Here is a 23,103-nt window from a genome sequence, read left to right as displayed (position 1 = left end):
TAAAAGAAGACATTTGTATGTATTTCCCATAGGGTCCCATGTTAAACTAAGTCCCCCGCTGGCGGCCATCTTGGATTATGGATCGGCTTCAAAGTAACAACACTTGGTCAGCACCTCATAAGATACATTCATACCATGTTTGGTTTCATTCCATTCAGTGGTTCTCTAAAAGAAGACATTTGTATGTATTTCCCATAGGGTCCTATGTTTAACTAAGTCCCCCGCAGGCGGCCATCTTGGATCATGGATCAGCTTCAAAGTAACAACACTCGGTCAGCACCTCATAAGAAACATTCATGCCATGTTTGGTTTCATTCCATTCAGTGGTTCTCTAAAAGAAGACATTTGTATGTATTTCCCATAGGGTCCTATGTTAAACTAAGTCCCCCGCTGGCGGCCATCTTGGATGATGGATCCGCTACAAAGTAACAACACTTGGTCAGCACCTCATAAGGAACATTCATGCCATGTTTGGTTCCATTCCATTCAGTTGTTCTCTAGAAGAAGTTCAAAATGTAAAAAGTTTACGCCGACGCCGGACAACGACGGACTACGGACGACTGACGCCAAGTGATGAGAAAAGCTCACTTGGCCCTTTGGGCCAGGTGAGCTAAAAAAGGAAGTAGATCTTGTTAAAATTGTATGAACCAAAACCTATCTATACAAAAAAAACATTTTGGTTTTCACTGCTTATACAAAGCACATCTAGCTTTTCCCTCTGCTCCAGTATGAAATAAATATTATTTAGACAAACAAACAGAAAATACACAACACTGAATGATTATCTTTAAAATAACATTCTTTAATAAACTGTTATCACAGAGATATGTCTCGCCTTTTTGTAGTTTTGATAATGCAAATGTTGAAATTAAAATAGCAATACTTTAACATGTAAGTTATGCAAATATTCAAAGTCAATGAACCATGATTGAAGGTACATGGCTAAACAATCTCCATGGAATGAGATGTGCCAATGCTAATACAACTGCATACCAAATACCATTGACTTATTATAAGTCGTTCCCTTTAAACAAACCTAAACACAAACATTAACTTGTAAACTATGTAAAAGTTTCAAAGTCAATGACCCATGATCAGGGGTGGGGCTATATAATCTCCATGGAAACGATACTTGCAAATGCCAATAAATTTGCATACCAAAAATCATTGACTTAACATTAGAAGTTCATCTTTATAAAACTGATCTAATCACAAACTAATACATGTAAACTAAACAAAAGTTTCAAAGTAAATAGACCATGACTGAGGGGGCGCGGCCAAATATTCTCCATGGAAATGAGATGTGCTAATGCTTATACAACTGAACACCAATTAACATTGGCCTACCACTAATGGTTCCCTTTGAACTGACCTAATCACAAACTAATACATGTTAAAATTTTCGAAGTCTAAGGGGCCAAATAATCTCCACGGAAATGAGATATGCTAATGCTTATACAACTAGATACCAAATATCATTGACCTACCACTAGTGGTTCCCCATAAATTGACCTAATCACAAACTAATACATGTAAACTATGAAAAGTTTCAAAGTCAATAGACCTTGACTGAGGGGGCGGGGCCAAATAATCTCCATGGTAATGAGATGTGCCACTAGTGGTTCACCATGAACTAGACCTAATCACAAACTAATACATTGTTGATGCCGCCGCCGCAGTCGCCAGAAACAGCATACCTATGTCTTGCTTTTTGACTCCGTCAAGGCGAGACAATAACTCTAATGGAGTACATGAGTAATCTATAATTACACACATACCTGTAAATAGTCATATTGACAACTGGAATGTGATTCTATGTCAAAGTGTGAGAATGAAGCATTAATAGTATTCCCCATAGTTGTCTGTATAACCCAGGAACAGTTCCTGTTGTGATAGTATGCATTAGGGAAATTGGGACTCTCTATTACACCACTCCATGATGTCAGTCTGACATTACAATCTAAAACACAGAAATAATATGGTAGAGAGGTTGTTTATCATACCACTCCATGACGTCAGTCTGACACTACAATCTAAAACACAGAAATAATATGGTAGAGAGGTTGTTTATCATACCACTCCACGACGTCAGTCTGACATTACAATCTAAAACACAGAAATAATATGGTAGAGAGGTTGTTTATCATACCACTCAATGATGTCAGTCTGACACTTAAATCTAAAACACAGAAATAATATGGTAGAGAGGTTGTTTATCATACCACTCCACGACGTCAGTCTGACATTACAATCTAAAACACAGAAATAATATGGTAGAGAGGTTGTTTATCATACCACTCAATGATGTCAGTCTGACACTTAAATCTAAAACACAGAAATAATATGGTAGAGAGGTTGTTTATCATACCACTCCACGACGTCAGTCTGACATTACAATCTAAAACACAGAAATAATATGGTAGAGAGGTTGTTTATCATACCACTCAATGATGTCAGTCTGACACTTAAATCTAAAACACAGAAATAATATGGTAGAGAGGTTGTTTATCATACCACTCCACGACTTCAGTCTGACATTACAATCTAAAACACAGAAATAATATGGTAGAGAGGTAGTTTATCATACCACTCCACGACTTCAGTCTGACATTACAATCTAAAACACAGAAATAATATGGTAGAGAGGTAGTTTATCATACCACTCCACGACTTCAGTCTGACATTACAATCTAAAACACAGAAATAATATGGTAGAGAGGTTGTTATCACACCACTCCATGATGTCAGTCTGACACTTAAATCTGAAACAATTAAAGAACCTTAGTGAGCGTGCTCACATACCCCACGTCCCCACATTGTCATTGGAGAAATAAAATAAGTGTAAGAAAAACTAGAGGCTCCCAAGAGCCTGTGTTGCTCACCTGATTCTACTTTGGTTTTGGAAATCATGTCAAAATAGATTAAAATCATAACAGATACCCTAATAATGAGTGAGGCCAAATTTGGTTTAATATTGGTCCTGTAATTTAATAAAAAAATCCTGGTTGCCATCTTGAACAGTAAATCGGCAACAAAGTAGCAACACTTAATCAGCACCTCATAAGAAACATTTATGCCATGTTTTGGTTTCATTCCATTCAGTGCACCTCTAGAAGAAGCATTTGTATGTATTTCCCATAGGGTCTTATGTTAAAGGAAGTCCCCCCATTGGCGGCCATCATGGATGAAGGATCAGCTTCAAAGTAACAAAACTTAGTCAGCACCTCATAAGGAACATTCATGCCATGTTTGGTTTCAATCCATTCAGTATGTGGTTCTCATAAAGAAGACATTTGTATGTATTGTCCATAGGGTCCTTTGTTAAACATTGTTCCCATCTGGCAGCCATAATGGATGAAGGATCAGCTTCTAAGTAACAACACTTGGTCAGCACCTCAAAAGAAACATGCATGCCATGTTTGGTTTCATTCCATTCAATGGTTCTCTAAAAGAAAACATTTGTACGTATTTCTCATAGGGTCCTATGTTAAACTAAGTCCTCCGCTGGCGGCCATCTTAGATTATGGATGGGCTTCATAGTAACAACACTTGGTCAGCATCTCATAAGGAACATTCATGCCATGTTTGGTTTCATTGCATTCAGTGGTTCTCTAAAAGAAGACATTTGTATGTATTTCCCATAGGGTCCTATGTTAAACTAAGTCCCCCGCTGGCTGCCATCTTGGATGATGGATCAGCTTCAAAGTAACAACACTCGGTCAGCACCTCATAAGGAACATTCATGCCATGTTTGGTTTCATTCCATTCAGTAGTTCTCTAAAAGAAGACATTTGTATGTATTTCCCGTAGGGTCCAATGTTAAACTAAGTCCCCTGCTGGCGGCCATCTTGGATTATGGATCAGCTTCATAGTAACAACACTTGGTCAGCACCTCATAAGGAACATTCATGTCATGTTTGGTTTCATTCCATTCAGTGGTTCTCTAAAAGAAGACATTTGTATGTATTTCCCGTAGGGTCCCATGTTAAACTAAGTCCTCCGCTGGCGGCCATGTTGGATTATGGATCGGCTTCAAAGTAACAACACTTGGTCAGCACCTCATAAAGAACATTCATACCATGTTTGGTTTCATTCCATTCAGTGGTTCTCTAAAAGAAGACATTTGTATGTATTTCCCATAGGGTCCCATGTTAAACTAAGTCCCCCGATGGCCGCCATCTTGGATTATGGATCAGTTTCAAAGAAACAACACTCTGTCAGCACCTCATTAGAAACATTCATGCCATGTTTGGTTTCATTCCATTCAGTGGTTCTCTAAAAGAAGACATTTGTATGCATTTCCCATAGGGTCCTATGTTAAACCAAGTCCCCCGCTGGCGGCCATCTTGGATGATGGATCCGCTACAAAGTAACAACACTTGGTCAGCACCTCATAAGGAACATTCATGCCATGTTTGGTTTCATTCCATTCAGTGGTTCTCTAGGAGAAGTTCAAAATGTAAAAAGTTAACGCCGACGACAGACGCCAAGTGATGAGAAAAGCTCACTTGGCCCTTCGGGCCAGGTGAGCTAAAAAATTGTATCAGAAAAAAAAAATTGAATCCTAATTTCCTGTTGATATGCACATCTACGTAGTATGTCCTTATTATCTGAAAAGGTTTCATGAAATTCTGTTGTGTGGTTTGAGAGGAGCTGTGATGACAAATTGTTGCAGTAGTACATTAAAGTAAATAAGTTCAAAGGGGCGTAACTCCTAGAAAAAGAATTGAATCGTAATTTCCTGTCGATATGCACATCTACGTAGTATGTCCTTATTATCTGAAAAGGTTTCTTGAAATTCTGTTGTGTGGTTTGAGAGGAGTTGCGATGACAAACTGTTGCAATAGTACATTAAAGTAAATAAGTTCAAAGGGGCGTAACTCCTAGAAAAAGAATTGAATCGGAATTTCCTGTCGATATGCACAACTACATAGTATGTCCTTATTATCTAAAAAGGTTTCGTGAAATTCTGTTGTGTGGTTTGAGAGGAGTTGCGATGACAAGAAACAGGACTGACAGACTGACGGACTGACGGACGGACAGACTGACGGGTCAAAAACATTATACCATCCGCAACTCATTGCGTGTGGTATAAATACATAATTTAGAAGGAAGGTTTTTGAGTACTAGTTTGCTCGGAAAAAACGTGTACTCAATTATCAATTCTTCCCTAATTTAATATTTAGACATGAACTGTGCACTTCTAATTAATTTTCATGAAACATGGCAAACAAAATTTCATCATGAAAACTTAAGAATTAACCCAAATATTATCTTTAATATTGAATACTTACTTGAAAAGTATGTAGCATGAAATCCCCGTCCTGATACAGAGTGGTCTGTCCTGTATTTTATCCATACTTTGTTAGTGCTAGAGGTCACAGGTTCTGGTGGTTGTGAACCACAATAATGGGCTAGCTGCTGTCCATGTGGTCCATCCTCTCGAATCTAATCCAAATGATAAAAGATTTACAGCAAATCATTTATAATCTATTCCACAATTTGGTCATGATTTGATTTGATTCTTTTACCTTTCACATTATCATTCTTTTAGAACCACTGGGAAAAGTTTGGAATTAATGGTTTATTGAAAATAATGCACTATCATACACCAATGGGGTTGATAGCATACATGAAAATTAACAAAACAACACATTACATAATACATCATGGCAGATCTTGTGTAATCATTGTTGAATGTATTTACAATGTCAAGACTTGTGGCAATTCACAGCATGACATGTGTTACGGATGGTTGTCTATTCTAAACAAACACAAATTTTGATGTTTAGATGTTGTTTTTTTTACTGTGTTGTTAAGTTGCTGTCTAACTGATATTTTCCAAATACCTTTTAATACATGCATGTCACTTGAATATTTCTATATGGCATACCTTTACATAATCATATGTACATCTGTGATGATTTTCCAGGTCGAAGTCCACAAAGACCAATGTTATAGTACTCCCTCTGGAGACAGTTATAGTCCAGAAACATTCAGCATTGTGACTGTATGGTGCTGGATAGTTAGGAGAAACAAAACTACCGGTTGGTGTAGTTAAATCAGCACCACAACCTACAGATAAAGATGACCCAGGATTATTTCCCCTGTCTTACATAGGTGTCATGTGGATCCACTTCAATATCCTCTAGCAAATGTTGTGAAATGGTGTATGAACACTACTACTACTAAACAGAGTTTAATGGTGTGTGGACACAATAAAGGATCCTTGTCTTTTAAGGTTATCCTCAAATTCTTATTTTTGAAGGTTTTTCTTAACATGAGCAAAGTATTTGCTAAAACTTTTTCTGACTTATAACAATAATAAAAATGTCCTTAATTATTGATTACATTGTGGACATGTCAAAACAAGATACCTGTTTTTAACTGAAGTATATTAAATAAAAGAAGAATGCCCCCCCCCTCAAGCTTTGCAAATTAAATGGGACGGACGAAAAGACGGAAGGATGGATAGACGGAAAAACAGAAAGACGAACCGTCAAGGTTAACACTTAATGCCCCCATTGCCTATGGCAGGGGCTTAAAAATATCAAATACATTTCGACAATTATAACAACTGCTTTGTCGATAGGAGACTTTCAAAATAAAATTACTCTTTGCATTTTTATTATCAACATGCTAGATTTAATCATTGACTTTACGTTATTAACTTTCCAAGGTCTTACAAAATATAAACTTCACACTTTTGGTTCGGCATGTTCTAACCTCTTGTGAAAGAATTATAACTGAAAAATTTCCCAGTTTTATATATGGAACATGAACATCCCTTTTCGTACTCTACAGGGAATTTTATCGCATGTTTTTTTGGACATGATTAGATTAAATTTGATCATGTGTAGCATGAGATTTCTCACTGATGCAAGGAATTGTGCTTCAGGCAGTGTTACATGATACATTTACCCAGGAATGACAATTTGGTTCCCATCTGTAGAGACAATTTAACCAAGACATTTTCATTGTGAACAGTATTTTTGCATGAAACAGCCGTTCTAAATTGTAGGTTTGCTTCTTCCATTGAAGTTTGAAAACTATCTTTTATCTTTACAAACTATACTTCACATAAATATTAGTTATTTTTATTTTTCTCAAATTTAGCTTTGATCTTTTTTTGTGATAATTTTTTATATCACGCTACTCGAGTGATATGGGTTTTTCTGTCATGACAGAAAGAGAATGTATGACGTCATGTGCATAAGTCATTGACATTGCCTAGGAAAACAGTGATAAACTGATTATCTAAACATGATTACCAGAGGCTGTAGAATCATAATAAATCTGGAATCCTTTAGCTGATCGTGAGTAGTCAGACTTAAATTTCAGGTACATTTGGTTGCTATGGGAACGTAATATTGGATCAATTGTGGTGCCACAGTATGTCCCAAGTAATGGTGAAGTCTGGTATCCTCCATTCCTGTAATTTGTTAAGGAAAAATATTCATAGAGAGTAGTAGAGCTTAATTCATGCACGTCAGATCCCAAAATAAGCTGGCAAAAACTTTTATTAAACAAAAATATTTGGTATTTCTTTATGTGGTAACTATACTAAAGAAAATATATTTTTATTCATTATTGTTTATAAGAATGTATGAAGTTTGAAAGGAATTTTTACAATTGTCTGGTGACTTTTTTAAAGGAATTCATAAAATTGAAAATCCAAGTAAATTTCTACTATTTATATACAAGCAATATATATATATATACCTTCTTATAAAAAAATCGTTGATTTTTATGGCAATTTCAACTTTTATTTGTTAATACAAATAAACCAGTAGACAGACAAGGTATGCAACTCTAATATAAGTTTTTTACATTGCCCTTTACTTAACGTCAACTTATTATACTTTTAAACATCTTTACATAACATGTAAATAATGGAATATAAATGAAACAATTTAATCAATTAAAAAAACTGAAGCATCAAATCAGACAAAAGGCTATCTTCTAAGAATGGATATATCAACACACTTTAATTTTGTCGCCAAACTGATAAGCTGAGCATTCAGTATGTCAAACAACCAATCTCTATATCATATATGCAAACCTGATTTCTAAAAAGTCAAACACACATGAAGCATGTGTTTCCAATTCAAAATCTGTAACGTTCAGTAAAATCTGGTTCCCATCATTAGCTGTTATTGTCCATACACACTCCCTGTTATGTGGGTAGTTGCTGGGGTAATTAGGACTAGTAATTAGTCCTGTTCGTTCTGTCAAAGCATTACCACACACTGAAATGTACAAATAGTATTAGGAACACAGTTATTGTCCTTGGATTTCCGTTGTCTACAAATATAGTCCCTAGTGTGAAACATGTATTACTTTCAATTTTTTTTCATTCCCCTTTCCAAATTTATTTCTTCATGTTTTATGCCTCAAATAGCAAGAAGGGGATGAGATTACACTGTAAAAAAATTTGGGTCATGAATTTTAAAGTAAAGTAGTGACTTGGTACAGCTGAAAAAGGTTAAAAATTAGTGGAAGCTGTCAAAAGAATTCAAGACCCCTTAATATAAAATTGTCCATATTTTGAGTTAGAGCAGATGAAGTTTTCTATAATTTTGATATAATTTGTCCCAAAAGTAGTAAACCACACTGTAAAAAAAATATTGAGAAAGCGTAGGTGTGACACCTATCTCGTTGAAATTTTCCCAATTATAAAAACTTTGCAAAAAATTCTAAATTTACAGTACCAAATATCATTGTGCTATTGATTGATCAATACCTGCAAGGATTCAATTGATAGATTCTGTCATCCTGACTTTTTATATTTATGATCATTTTTTTTTAAAAGTTTCTTTCTCTATATTCATTGTTTTAAAGAAAATAGACAAAAATACTAAAATTGGTAAAAAATTGTCATTTAAGAGCAGTAACTCCTATAATGAGTTAATGGCAACAGCAATATTGGCATTTTTATGGATTTTCTACTGCTGATCTATAATCCTGTCTTTAGTTTTTGTCTATCAACAACACCATGGGTGCAACTAGTGCAACTGGAGCAGCTTACCTTTCCAGAGAAAAAATTTCATCCCCATTTTTTGTTGGGGTGACAAGCCATAGAAAATAGATCAATATGTAACAGCCAATTATTTTCTAATTAATCATATTATCTTACATTTACTTACATGTTGATGCATTAAGAGCAACGTAAGAGGCTGAAAATCCTTCATGAGCTATACTGTTATCAGACACAAAAACAACTGACATTACATTATCTGATGATGTCAACACTGGAGGGATTGTTGAGCCACATTTTCTGAAAGAAAAATAATCCATCCTTTTATTTTTATTCTATTACTACAAATGAGTTTCTAATGGTTATAACAAGTAATTTTTACCTAGATTATAGATATCAATTTCAGTATCCAAACAATAACCAACATGAATACTTTGATATTAACAATTTACACAATTTTGTTAAAAATCAACACGTTTTTCTTGTTCAGAACTAAGGAAGAACCAGCATATTAGGTTTATTTGCACCCTAAAGGTTCATGTATATAGTAAGACAGACATTCTATCTCACAAAGCAGTTTCTTCGCAAAAATTAATTTATCAAAAATAATGTCTTTCAATTCAAATACAAGTCTTTGTAAATATGGAAACCATAAAACAGGCTGTTCCTGTAGAAATTTAAAAAAAATCAACTTCAAAAATATTGATGCCATTTAGAGCTTGTCATAGAGTTAGGGCACTTTCCCATTGATGAATACCCAATGTTTATCTCTAGATGTCTGCTTTGATTACATGTGATACAAAGTTGCTGTCTTAATGACATTTACCATTTTCTTTACATTAGACAATTTGTGTAATTGACCCTGTAATTTGAGATCCAATTTTCAGTTGTCTCCCTTCGGAGGGACATTTTCTTCAACAATGGAGAGCTAGTGGAAAGAGCATAATCTGTGTGTAATGTGTGTAACTTTGAAATTTATCGAATCTTTTATTACATTTAATTTTTTGTTATAAAGCTAAAATTTTTTGAAACCAGGAGTTATTTTTCACTAAAAATTGGTTAAAACGGTGATATATCAACTTATACTTTGTGAGGACATAAGCCAATTTTTGTCTGGTATAGAACCATTTTATGATTGAGGAAGCAATTTGTGTTAAAAGTGTGTAATAACAGAATCAATTGGCAAATAAATTATTCAACTTATTTTTCTGACTACACTGATGGTCACTTGCCATTTCATCCATTAACTTTTCATCAGTTATTTCTCATGGTATTTTCTAGATATTCCCAGCAAAAAATCCAGTTATCATGAAATTATACCAAGAGTTAGCCGATTTAAACAAAAACTGTTAAAATCTAACAGTTTGTTTTTTAAAAATATTTGTTTTATATAAATAACAAAATTGGTGATAACTTTTCAGTATTTCAAGAATACAAGATTATGAAATCAAACACTACCTTCCCAAACCACTACCAGGAGTTGCTGTTGCATTGTCAAAAACCTGTACATAATCAAAACGGCAGTCAGAATTATCTTCAATGCTGAATGTGTTAAAGGTCAGCCGTATTACGTGACCTGGACTGACTCGTATCTGCCATGTACAGTTAACTCCATGTGGATAAAAGTTAGGATGACCTGGACTTGTAAAGCTATCTGTATCCTCTGTCAGTACACCACCACAAGCTGAAAGAAAGAAAATTTATGGTACAAAAACTTTCAAAAAGTGGTAATTTTTTGCTAGCATTACTAAGTTCTGTTTTACTTGTAACTAAGAGTTTTTCATCTGTAGTACGAATGATAAAAGTTTTTCATCTGTAGTACGAATGATAATAGTTTTTCATCTGTAGTACGAATGATAATAGTTTTTCATCTGTAGTACGAATGATAATAGTTTTTCATCTGTAGTACGAATGATAATAGTTTTCATCTGTAGTACGAATGATAATAGTTTTTCATCTGTAGTACGAATGATAATAGTTTTTCATCTGTAGTACGAATGATAAGAGTTTTTCATCTGTAGTACAAATATTATGAAGTTAAATACTTTTTTAAACTGACATTACTGTATAAAAGGGGGAGATATGGTGTATAAAGTCATGTCACAAAATCCTAAAAAAACTCTTTGTGTCTATGTGTTTTATGTTATTTCGATGATAGAGATTTAACAAGAGTGTACACGCTGAAATGTCTCGCCTGCTTTCTGACCATTGATTTTATGTTGAAAGTCTTAAAGACAAAGGCTTTACTAAAAGTATCACATAAACTTAACATTTTTAAAGATCTATGAGAATGAGGTCAAGGTCAGATCATTCCTGTCAGACAAACATATACACCTTACAATTTTTCAAACACCAAATATATTTGACCTATTGTTATGGTATTTGAAAAACAGACCAAAACACAAAAACTTAACATTGACCAATGAACCATGAAAATGAGGTAAAGGTCAGATGATGCCTGCTATATATACAGACATGTACACCTTACAATCATTTCATACACCAAATATAGTTGACCTATTGCTTATAGTACTTGAAAAACAGACCAAAACACAATAAACAGTTGTGCCATGAGCGCATGATACGCCCTTCGCTTTTTCAAAGAATAAATTTCAATTACTTCTCAATGTCATATCAGAAATTTATGAAAAACTAGGGAGGTTATCTTAATAGATATAAACCAGTCAACAAAGTTTCATGAAAACTGCTCAAAGCACTTTAAAGATATTGTCTGAAAACTGGAAAATCACCCCCTACTTATGAATAAAATCCCATAACTCGGAAACGTAAAATCTCAAATTTATAAAAATCAAAGGGAGCTTAGGTCAATAGATATAAACAATTCACCAAAGTTTCATGAAAACTGCTCAAAGCATTTTTGAGTTATTGTCCAAAAACTGGAAAATCCCCCTTTTTTTAATGAATAAAACCCCATAACTCAGAAACATAAAATCTAAAATTTATAAAAATCGAAAGGGAGCTCATGTCAATAGATATAAACAATTCACTAAAGTTCCTTGCAAATTGGTGAAAGTGTTTTTGAGTTATTGTCTGAAAACTGGAAAATCACCCTTTTTTAATGGATAAAACCCCACAACTTGGAAACTTAAAATCTAAAATTTATAAAAATCAAAAGGGAGCTCACATCAATAGATATAAACAATTCACCAAAGTTCATGCAAATTTTTTAAAGCGTTTTTGAGGGACGGATGTGGCTGTTTTGTTACTCTTTGTGTACTTTTTTTTGCTATAAAGAATTCAGAGTCAATGGCAGTTTGAAAATTGGTGGGCTTTGTTAAATTTATTCACAATTTGAAGAACAGAATAGACTTTGGCTCAGGAGTATATAATTTTTAGACAGGTTACCCACTCCTTGGTAAGATATTCTAGTACTTGGTCAAGTGAGAGCAACTGAGAGAAGTAAAATCAAGCTTACAATCAGTGCAATTTGGGGTAAAAATTAAGTGTTTTTGTTTTCTGATGATTTTGTAGTGTATAGAAACATAATACAGTTAATTATTTCCCCAAATTGCACCTTTGTAAGCTTGATTTTACTTCTTTCGGTTGCTCTTACTTGACCTAATACTGGAATGTCTTACCACAGAGTAGGCAACCTGTCAAAAAAAAGTATACTCCAGAGTCAAAAGTTTGTAATATGAAAATAATTTATTGATACTTGTCTATTGTTAAAATTTAAGTGTATCTTGTCCAGTCTTTTGTTTCAGGAATGTAATCTCACTAATGTTCACCCCCCCCCCCCCCCCCCCCCCCCCCCCCCCCCTCATCTCTCCCTTTATTTTTACCTAAAAGCTATTTATCATATATGGTAACATGATAGCAAAAACAACCAGAATGTCGGCACAAAATTTAGAAAAAACATTTTAGAAAATATCTGTCTACAAATCTTTGGATAATTAACCTTCATAAAGAAATGGAAACCTTTATTCAATTTTCATTGGGGGTTATTTTATTACTATACTTGGGTGTGAGATATACTTTATGTTGAGAATATTTCTTACACCTAATTGTATAATGTCAGTGTCAAATTTTTTTTTATTAATTTACATATAAAATAGTTCAATACCTGCACTACTGGCAGCATAGGAAGCTTGGAATCCTGTATTATGGACAGAACCATCAGAGACAAACTTAACCCACATGCTGTTCTGTGTTGTTGTTACTGGGTCTGGAACCTGACTTCCACAAAATTTATTGAGGATTCCTGAATCAGCACTTGTTCCATCACGAATCTACAAAAAAATGATGCCTAAATTTAAATATTTTTATTATTGTATTTTTATTGCTTTCTTTATTCAAAAGAAGTTCAAAGTTTCCTTTTTTCAGATTTGCATCTCTTTACATACCACTCTAAGTTAAGCATAAATACAATGAACAAAAGTACAAAATTACAAACAAATCAGAAATTAATTTTATAATAGTCTGAAGTAAAGCTGAAACTCCATCGATTTTTCTAGTAGAAATCTAATTTTCAGACCTATTTGTTATAAAATTATAGTTGACTTATTGCTTAATGTGATAACCTGACAAACCATGAAACATTAACATTGACCAATGAACCATGAAAATAAGGTCAAGGTCATATGAAACCTGCCAGACAGACATGTGTACCTTACAATCATTCCATACACCAAATATATATTGTAAAAGTATGTGCGCACCCAAAAAACAACTTTATATTTGGTTAGAATATGTCAATGGTTTTACTAAAGCTTCTCTTAAATTATTTTGTTGTTTCTTGCCTGCACACAATGTTTCCACAAAGGAAATATTGACGGAAAACTGCATAAAGTTTGTTTTTATGGAAATGGTGCATATTTTGATGTAATTCTGACGTCATAACATCAAAAATCTTATCTAATTCATTTATATTTCTTGATTTTATGCATTTTCAAACAATATGTGCAAATTTGAAATAGTTCTCAAAATCTTTATTTTCTTGGGCCAAACCTAGACCTTAATGCCCCTACTCCTTTGTGGAGTACATAAGGGCTTTAAAAATTATTCCAACAAAACATTGACAATAATCTTTTGAATTATAATGAGTGATTATAGTAACAGTTTATCAAATCTTACCTCTACATAATCATAGCTACAATCTGACGAGTCTTCAACGTCAAAAGAACTGAAGGTCAAGGTGATCCTGCTGCCTGCAGGTAAACTTATGATATAGATACATTCTTTGTTGCCAGGATAAGCATTAGGGAAGTATGGTGACTGAATGGTTCCTTCCTCAGTTGTAAAGGTTCCTCCACACCCTACAATCAGTATGAAGTGAAGAAATATAAATTTTTCTGCATTCAAAAATTTGTTCAAAATTCAAAATCAATTTAGCTGTACTGAGTCTATTCATCATTACTTTTCCTTTGTCTGAACAAACATATTTATTTCAGTTCTATAAACTATGGATGAAGAACTACTTTATAATGGGAGGAAGAAGTTCATAAATGCCTGGCAATAATGTTGCCTTCTAACTTTCACAAATATTCTTGGCAAAAGGATTAACTATTTTTGGCTGAGGATTTACTGTTGACTATAAGTGGGATACCAATTTTCATGGATTTGGTGGGTATATGTGAACTAGTAATTTCAATGTTCTTCTACGATGCAGTCCGGTAAATCCGCCAACATAAAGCTTTGACCGTATGTATTTCTGCTTAATCATATACAAACTGTATCAAATTTAACATTAATCGATTCACTGGCAAATCTATTTTGAGTAGTTTATCTCATTTCCCCAAAAATGTCTGAAATAAATTTTAAAATCAACAAAACAAGTGGGTCATCTGTGTTTTTATCTGAAATGTGTTTGTCCGGTAAATCCGCCAATAGGCAGTAAATATGTATGGAGGGCCAGTTGATCACATATTTATGAAAGGAAAAGTGATCTATTAATAGACCATTTACAATGATTTATAAAAGGGATTCCAGACAATCAGGAAAAAAAAAATTTCAAGGCAGAAACGAGTTTTGTAAGCAATAATAGATTATCGTTAGCTTTAGGAACTGTATTATATATATCACTAGATATTTTCGTAATAAAGGATTTTTCTTTAACATTTGACATGCAGTAATGATAAGTACAGTTCCTATGAATAAAACAGCAGACGAAATATACATGGAAGTGACAATTACGGAAGTAAATGGGAGTGGGCGGATTTACCGGACGGACGGAATTACAGGACACTACTGTATAGGCTTGTATGCAGACATTGGCAAAACAGTGAATCAAATATCCACGAAAATACAATTTTTTCCACAATCCACGAAATTGGTACCAACGAAAATAAATTAATCCACAGTAGGTTGTGTTTTTTCTACCATTCATGAATTTTGCCTTTGCTTCCTTCAATATTTGTTCACACTTTGTATTCTGATTATAACAGGTTGTTTTATCATTTTGCATTTTTTAAGATCTCCTTAAGAAATGAATCTTTGGGCATGCCATAAGATGTAGTTTCATGTGATTTTAAAACATGTAACATGCACTTGATTACAACAATCAAGATGTTGAACCAATGAATACCTGTAGTGTAGTCAGCTTTGAATCCATTTCCTGCTGTAGAGACATCTGATCTAAATTCTATATATAGGTTATTTCCTGTTGATGACAAAACTGCAGGGACTTCGTTACCACACCAACGACCCAGAAGATCTGCATTTTCATCAGATCCATCTCTCACCTGGAATGAAAAGATAGATTTTTAACTTTGGTCCCACAATTCTTGCTACATGCCCATTTTGTTTCTAAACTAGTGGATCAAAAGATCATGAATTGCTCATCTTGCCAGACTCACTAAGATCTATTCAGCCAGAACAGATATAATGTCCATACCAGGACTATTCTTATTTTCATAGGTAAAAAGTCCAGCTTAAGAAAGCCAATGGTCTTGTATATAGCATCAGTGCAAAGGATGGGAGATCCTTGACTTTTGTAATTCAAAAATGAAGTCCCCTCCAAGAACAAGAAAAGAAGAGATCAAGACCTCAAATACACATTCATTTATTCATTTGAACCCCTGAAATAGTTAATTAGCTATTAACTTTGTACCACAAAATTTCAATCTTTCAATCCCCTTTCAGCTTCTGCATTATTGCAAGTGTATTAAACAAAACTGAAATTGCTCAAACACATGGGCTCTTTTTTTTTTGGAAAAGGAGGAGTGTTCATCCTTGTTTTTTCTTCTTATCTTTTACCATTCATTTCTTTTCTTGTTAGATTTCTTCATCATAAAGGACCTGCTAGTGCTTCATCAGAAATCTCTTACTTGAAAGGTGTTGATGGTAGGTTGTTGTGTATCTGGTATTTAGTCCAACTAAGGAATGTCTACAAACAATTTATTGTTCATTCCAAACTCTCCACAATCCAAAACTAATAAACAGTTGGAGCTATGCTCAAGAAAATTGACTTTTCTCTGTTTGAAAAGGACAGTCAATATTTGTTTTTTCTTTTTTTTAGAGTTTGATATTCATTGTAATCAGTATGTTTAGCTTCACAATTGCAACATAGATATTTATATTCTGTTTTTAACACAAATAAATCTATGCTGTTTCAAACTTTACCTTTTTTGCTAATAAAATGGAAATCTATTTCAATGCTTATACCTAAATTGTTAAAAGGTGAATACATAGCAAAAACTCCATTTCTAACCCAATTTTAACAGGTTTACATCCCATATCAGTAGTATAACATTTTCATGTCACGTTTTGCCCTTAATCCAAAACAATTTTGAAGTATCTTTCTTTGAAAATTTATTACTGTTGTAGTTGATCCACACATTATAATTATTTGCATATCAAGAAATGCTGCATACAATTAAGGTGAATATTTTTTAAAATTCATATCTCTTCAGATAGAATCCTTAAGCAAGCAAGTGCAGTGTATTGTCTCTCTTGCAAACACTGAAAACTTGATCCTAATCAATGCTTGGCCTGTTTTCCGCAAGGAAATAATTGATTATAAATTCACAAGAAAGTGTTCTGGTAAAAATTGTAAAAATTTAGATTAAAAGATATATAAACAAAATCACAATATAATGTTATAATTTTTTTTTTTTTATAGCAAACAATGAAAAAAGCAGGCCATGGGAGTTTTGTGCAAAATTAGTATAAAATGTTGCTATGCGAATAAATTTCTGGTGTACCAACCTCAATTTATTTTTGGGAAATTGTAACATAATAAGGACTATATGTGGAACACTTTAAAAATTGGTACCTGAAAAGAGCTTAAGATTTTTATGAACATGATTTTTTGAAATTTTTTTGTTATCAATATGCAGCAATTTTTTTAAGATTAACATTTCTTAAATCTATTTTAACAAAAATCTAATAATTTAAAAAGTATCTCGAAAATAATAAAAAAAAGAGATCATGTTTTTTGCATGTATATTTTAAGTGAATGAGTTTAACAGACTATTTTTATAAAATGTACTATTGTGGTTTATAAATAATTTTTGATTAGTATGGTTACCAACATAAACAAACTATTGATTTTGTAGACTTTTTCATAAGATGAGTTATTTTTCTATTGTTCTCACCTCATTGGTTTTCCAACTGTATTTTCATACAGGACACTTCTTCCGTAGTACGTCATTTTAAAGTATCAAATGACAGATAAAATATCTTTATTTACACAAATATTTAACAAAGGAAATCTAAAAACAGTTTTGACAGATTATTTTAAAGATTATCTTTTTGTTTTAAGATCCATTTTCCTGGTGATTCAGATTATTTATTCCTGTAGGAGTGTATTTACAGTTTCACAATCTATTAGGAAATTCAAATAGTAAACCCATTATTTGGCTATATACAGTAACTGTTTTGACATGAAATGAAAACAACATAAACTTTACCTTTTTTTTAAAAACTTTTTTAAGTGAATTCTAATGTAGGCTCACAGATATATAAATGCAAACATTGTTAAGTTCACACTACTTGACTTTAACAAACCAATTATTCATACAAAACAAGTACTTAATAAGTAGAGAAAGAAAATTCAAACAAAATAGTGTCACATTTAGTTTCTTTTTTTAGGGATTTATCTTTTGACAAATGTTTATTGATTTGAAAATAAATGGAGAATGTGTCCATGGGACACAGATGATGCCCCCGCTTGCATATAAAGTTATAAAGGGGCATAACTCAAGAATGGTAAAAGTGACGCCACCCAAATTCTAACCTGATCTGTGTTTTATGGTAATAAGCATTGTGTATAAGTTTCATAACATTTGGTTGAGGCAAATTAAGTTAGAGAACGGAAACAAATTTCAGGACGTACTTACAGACAGACGGACGTACAGACTGCCAAGGGTAACACTTAATGCCCCCTTCTAGTGATGGCGGGGGCATAAAAAATATGATTATAAGGAGATGTGAGGCATAAGTTGGTATAATAAAATCAGAATTAAAGGCTCTTAAGAGCCTGTGTCGCTCACCTTGGTCTTTATGCATATTCAACAAATGACACTCTCCAACATTGTAGGCGAGAATGGAATTCATGACAAAAATCTCTTGTTTTGTTGATCTTGTATTGCTGATCATTTAGTCTGTTTTGTTTCTCTCTATCTTCTTTAGTTTTTGCTCAAAACACAAAATAGGGTAAAAAAAAATTCCTAAATTAAAGGCAATCACTTCTATAAGGAATGACAGTCTACTAACTATATCGGCAAAATTTGACTTGTTATTAGATCTTGTCTTGCTAATCAATTTTGCTTATTAAAGTTTCTATCTATATAGCTATCTTTTATAATTTTTATCATATAAGGCACAACGCAAATAAAATGGTAAAAATCGTCATTAAAGGGCAATAACTCCAATAAGGAGTACTGGGACGATTTCCATCATATTGTATTAATTGTAGATCTTGTCTTGCTGATCATTTTATCTTATTTAAGTTTATATCTATCTATTATAATTTTTAAGATAGAAGGCAAAACGCAAAAATTTGGTAAAAATTCATCATCAAAGGGCCATAACTCTAATAAGGAGTCGACTGACGATTTCAACCATTAGACTTATTTGTAGAACATGTCTAGCTGATCATTTTTGCTCTTTAATGTTTCTCCTTATCTATTACAGTTCTCAAGATAAAAGGCACAAATGAAACAAGAGGCTCTCTAAGGGCCTGAATCGCTCACCCTTATTTCAGAGGAGAAGATTTTTAAATGTTAGCAAACTTGATGAACAAATTGTGTAAAATTGTCTTTAAAGGGCAATAACTCCTTAAGGGGTCAATTGACAATTTTGGTCATATTAACTTTTTTGTAGATCTTACTTTGCTGAACATTATTGCTGCTTACAGTTTATATATATCTATAATAATATTCAAAATAATAACAAAAAACTGCAAAATTTTGTTAAAACTACCAATTCAGTGGCAGCAACCCATCAATGGGTTGTTCGATTTCGTCTGAAAATTTCAGGGCCTATAGATCTTGACCAATTAAACAATTTTACCCCTGTCACATTTGCTCTAAAAGATTTAGTTTTTGAGATATAAGCCAAAAACTGCATTTGACCCTTATGTTCTATTTTTAGCCATGGCGGCCATGTTTGTCGATGGATACAAACTTTGGATACAATTTATAAACTAGATACTCTAAGGAACATTTAGTTAAAGTTTGAAGGTATTTAGCCAAGTAGTTTCAGAGGAGACGATTTTTGAAATAGTTTACGACGACAGACGACGACGGACGCCAAGTGATGGCAACAGCTCACATGATGCCCTTCAAGCCGCGGTGAGCTAAAAAAATGGTAAAATTTGTCACTTAAGGGCAATAACTCCTATAAGAAATCGTCTGACAGTTTTGACATACATAGACAATAGGTAGAGCTCAACATTCTGAACATTTCACTCCTGTCAGATTTCCTTTATTTATAACGTTTTCCAAAAGAATAGAGAAAACTTGCATTTTACCCCAATGTTCTATTTTTAGCCATGTCGGCCATCTTGGTTGGAAATATCAGACCAATTTTTTAAACTAGATACCTCAATGATGATTGTGGCTAAGTTTGGTTAAATTTGGCCCAGTAGTTTCAGAGGAGAAGATTTTTGTAAAGTTAACAGACGATGATGACAGACGCCAAGTGTTGAGAAAAGCTCACTTGGCCCTTTGGACCAGGTGAGCTAAAAAAGAGATGTATAGAGGACAACGAGAGGCAAGTGCCTATAGATACCATATATCAAGCTCTAAATGAGCATGAGTAAAGATCAGCTGTTAATAAAGTTGACAGACTTCCAGAGAACTGCCATCACATATATTTATTTATTTTTAAAAGTGCATGGTTAACAGTTTATGGCTAGTGATACATCATGCTTAGTCAAAGTTAAGCTTAGCTGCTTAACAAAATGTTTGATTGTAATGGCAAAGTTACCATGATTAAATAAGGGGTCCTCTTTATATATCCTCAGATAAATATTATAAATTCTATTTTAAAAATCATAAGATACATTTAGTAGAGAAAATCTTAAACCTTAGCAAAAAAGATCCAACTTTTAAGTATTTTTCTTCAATAAATTTCATATAAAATTGTGGTAGCAAGGCTACACTTAGAGACACATTATTGTTTCCTTCTTAAATTTCATACATAGATTTAATGAACTTGAAATAATATTTAAAATCACCTGACAGAATGATACTTCATTCAACCAGGGAAGAAATTAAATAAGATTTCCCATATTTTTTACTATCACATGTAGTTACGCAATACATGAATAATATTGTATAAATGTAAAGCCATATAAGGAAGCTCACAAGTTTACCTTAAATATTTTCCTTACAAAGATATCTTTAAAAATGATATTCAACAAAATAAAGTTCCATTCTCGAATGGAAACTACAGACAAAGAAGTCTGTAATTAAATTCAAAGCATAATTACCAATTTTGTGTCAAGGTGTATATTTTTACAACTTTAATGTGAATTCCAGGATTAATCTTTTAATTAACTATTTAGAAAATGAACATGGAACTCATTGACCTCACAATTTACTGTGGACTTTGCACAAGGACGGTCAATATTAAATGGCGCTGTATTCAATGCAACATGAAGATTTGTGATAATTGTAGAATTATTCATACAAGTGCAAAGTCTACAAAGGAACATACAATCATTTCGTTTAATGATGTTGACTGCTGCCTGCTAGACAGAAAGATAAAAAACAAAATTAAGGTGTTACCGTGCCAGCGCCATCCACATCAACATTACACACTATATTGCAAAAGTTGTGAACTTTTAGTCTGTGATTCTTGTATTCCTCAGAATCATTTACTTCATGACATTTTTGGTATAGATCAATTTATTACAGAGAAATTACAGGCAGAAGGAATAGAGGTATCTGACCATTTGCCACCTAGATTTCTTGCTCGTTCTCAAAGCAAAGAAGAAGGGTATTGCCTGACCACAGTAGATTTCCATGTCATACATACAGTAGTCACACCAATGCCAGTGATTCATTGCCTTAAAACTGTGTCGTATTTATCTGCCTGGATAGGATGTGATAGCATTAGTGAAATTCAGAAGATCAAAATGCCAATAAAGAGTAGGAAGTTTTGCATACGGTACATTTATAATAAGATGAACAAAGATATAGAATGCAATCAGACAGATCAAATTCAGGGTTTCCAAGCTAACAATATTGAACTTATAAATGAAGACATTTTGTTTGTGTCTAGAGATGATCAAAATCTCAAAAGAGCATTCACAGATGCATTTGGTCAGAGACAAATATTAAATATCTTTGATTTCGATCCTTTGGAGCCTACTTGCCTTCATATTGAACATACTAATTCAGGTATTTTATACTGGTTTGGACTAAAAGAACCTGGGAATTATGAAGTTCAACCAACAAGTACAAGAAAGCTCATAGCCTATTCAGAAACATGGAACTTGGTGAAATCCTTTGAACTTACCACATCTGGGAAAAGACTGATAACTGTTCCATATCGCATTACAACTATTGCTGGACAAATCTGTGTTTTGGACCACACTAGTGAACACGCAGGAAGAGTTTTGGCTGTCAATTCACTTGGACATCGAAAGTGGGAATATAACGATCCACAGGAAACAAGTACACATGTGAAACCATTTTTCCCTACTGCCATAGCAACCACTGAATCAAGCAAAATAGTGGTTGCAGACACAGCAAATAGTGCAATACATATATTGAACACTGCAGGAAATGTTATAGCATTTAAGTCTACGATTGACCTTGGCATTAAACACCCCTACAGTCTGGACATTGACGAGAATGGACAATTATGGGTAGGAAGTGCTTGTGACAAAGATTCAGACGAGCAGCGAGCAAAAATATTTGTAATCAAGATGACTATTAGATAAATCTCTCTGTAAATCTTCAAAATTGTTTCTAAATAAGCAAGGTACTGTACAATTTTGGACTTCTAAATGAAGTCAGAAATATTTATTGTAGCATCATGTATTAATATGATTTGTTGGAGTTAGTAGACCAGGCATTTCTATCAGAAAAAATAGTAGACCAGGCATTTCTATCAGGATATTTTTTCTGATTGTTAAACAAAAAGTCAAAAATATTAAAGAGTTAAACTATCTATTTATTTATTGAATAACTGATGCCATCTTAGTATAGCAATGTCTGTTCCATATGTTCCTAATGTGAACTTATGGCACCAAGAAGTCAGAATAGCTCAACTTCCATCTACATGGTATGTCAAATACAAAAAATCACTATATTCCATGAACTCATTTACTCTAGCAGTAAACTTCCAGAAGTGTCGTAATTAATATTCTGTCTATCAGACATATAAATGTAAAGAATGATACAAAATGTTACCAAGGAAATGGCGTATGGAATTGCCATTTCTCAAAATCCTGTCCTGCAAATATTTTTTTTTTCCAAAATGATATGATACTATCTCTGAAATGCTGTTATAATAATATAAAATTTAAAGCAGTCATTGAACTTGTTTTTAAAGCATACATAAATAATTCTTGTATTCAGTGTAGAAAAAAGCTGAAAATACAAAATAAGTGTAACATTGTTAGTGCATCATGCACAAAATTGTATTCAGTATTTTAAATATTGAATTATTATGTACACTTCTCAATAATAGTATAGCAACAAGAATTAGTA

At 33.2% G+C, this 23,103-nt stretch overlaps 1 protein-coding gene across 1 annotated transcript in view; it reads right to left on the bottom strand.

Moving 5' to 3' along the window:
• The window catches only part of LOC127729007 (cubilin-like), a 28,048-nt gene extending 6,105 nt beyond the window's left edge, over window positions 1-21,943 (bottom strand). Inside the window, exons 1-11 of the mRNA XM_052236582.1 lie at window positions 21,905-21,943; window positions 15,522-15,678; window positions 14,072-14,253; window positions 13,062-13,227; window positions 10,436-10,661; window positions 9,147-9,277; window positions 8,063-8,249; window positions 7,272-7,432; window positions 5,894-6,075; window positions 5,295-5,448; window positions 1,779-1,960 (exon numbers count right to left, since the gene is read on the bottom strand). Of these exons, the coding sequence (XP_052092542.1) occupies window positions 1,779-1,960; window positions 5,295-5,448; window positions 5,894-6,075; window positions 7,272-7,432; window positions 8,063-8,249; window positions 9,147-9,277; window positions 10,436-10,661; window positions 13,062-13,227; window positions 14,072-14,253; window positions 15,522-15,678; window positions 21,905-21,943 (1,767 nt within the window). The remainder of the gene's footprint in view (window positions 1-1,778; window positions 1,961-5,294; window positions 5,449-5,893; window positions 6,076-7,271; window positions 7,433-8,062; window positions 8,250-9,146; window positions 9,278-10,435; window positions 10,662-13,061; window positions 13,228-14,071; window positions 14,254-15,521; window positions 15,679-21,904) is intronic.
• Window positions 21,944-23,103: the final 1,160 nt, after the last annotated feature.

Source organism: Mytilus californianus, unplaced genomic scaffold, assembly GCF_021869535.1.
Source record: "Mytilus californianus isolate M0D057914Y unplaced genomic scaffold, xbMytCali1.0.p SCAF_2, whole genome shotgun sequence".
NCBI classification, from domain to species: Eukaryota; Metazoa; Mollusca; class Bivalvia; order Mytilida; family Mytilidae; genus Mytilus; species Mytilus californianus.
This window is presented reverse-complemented; position numbering and strand designations above follow the sequence as displayed.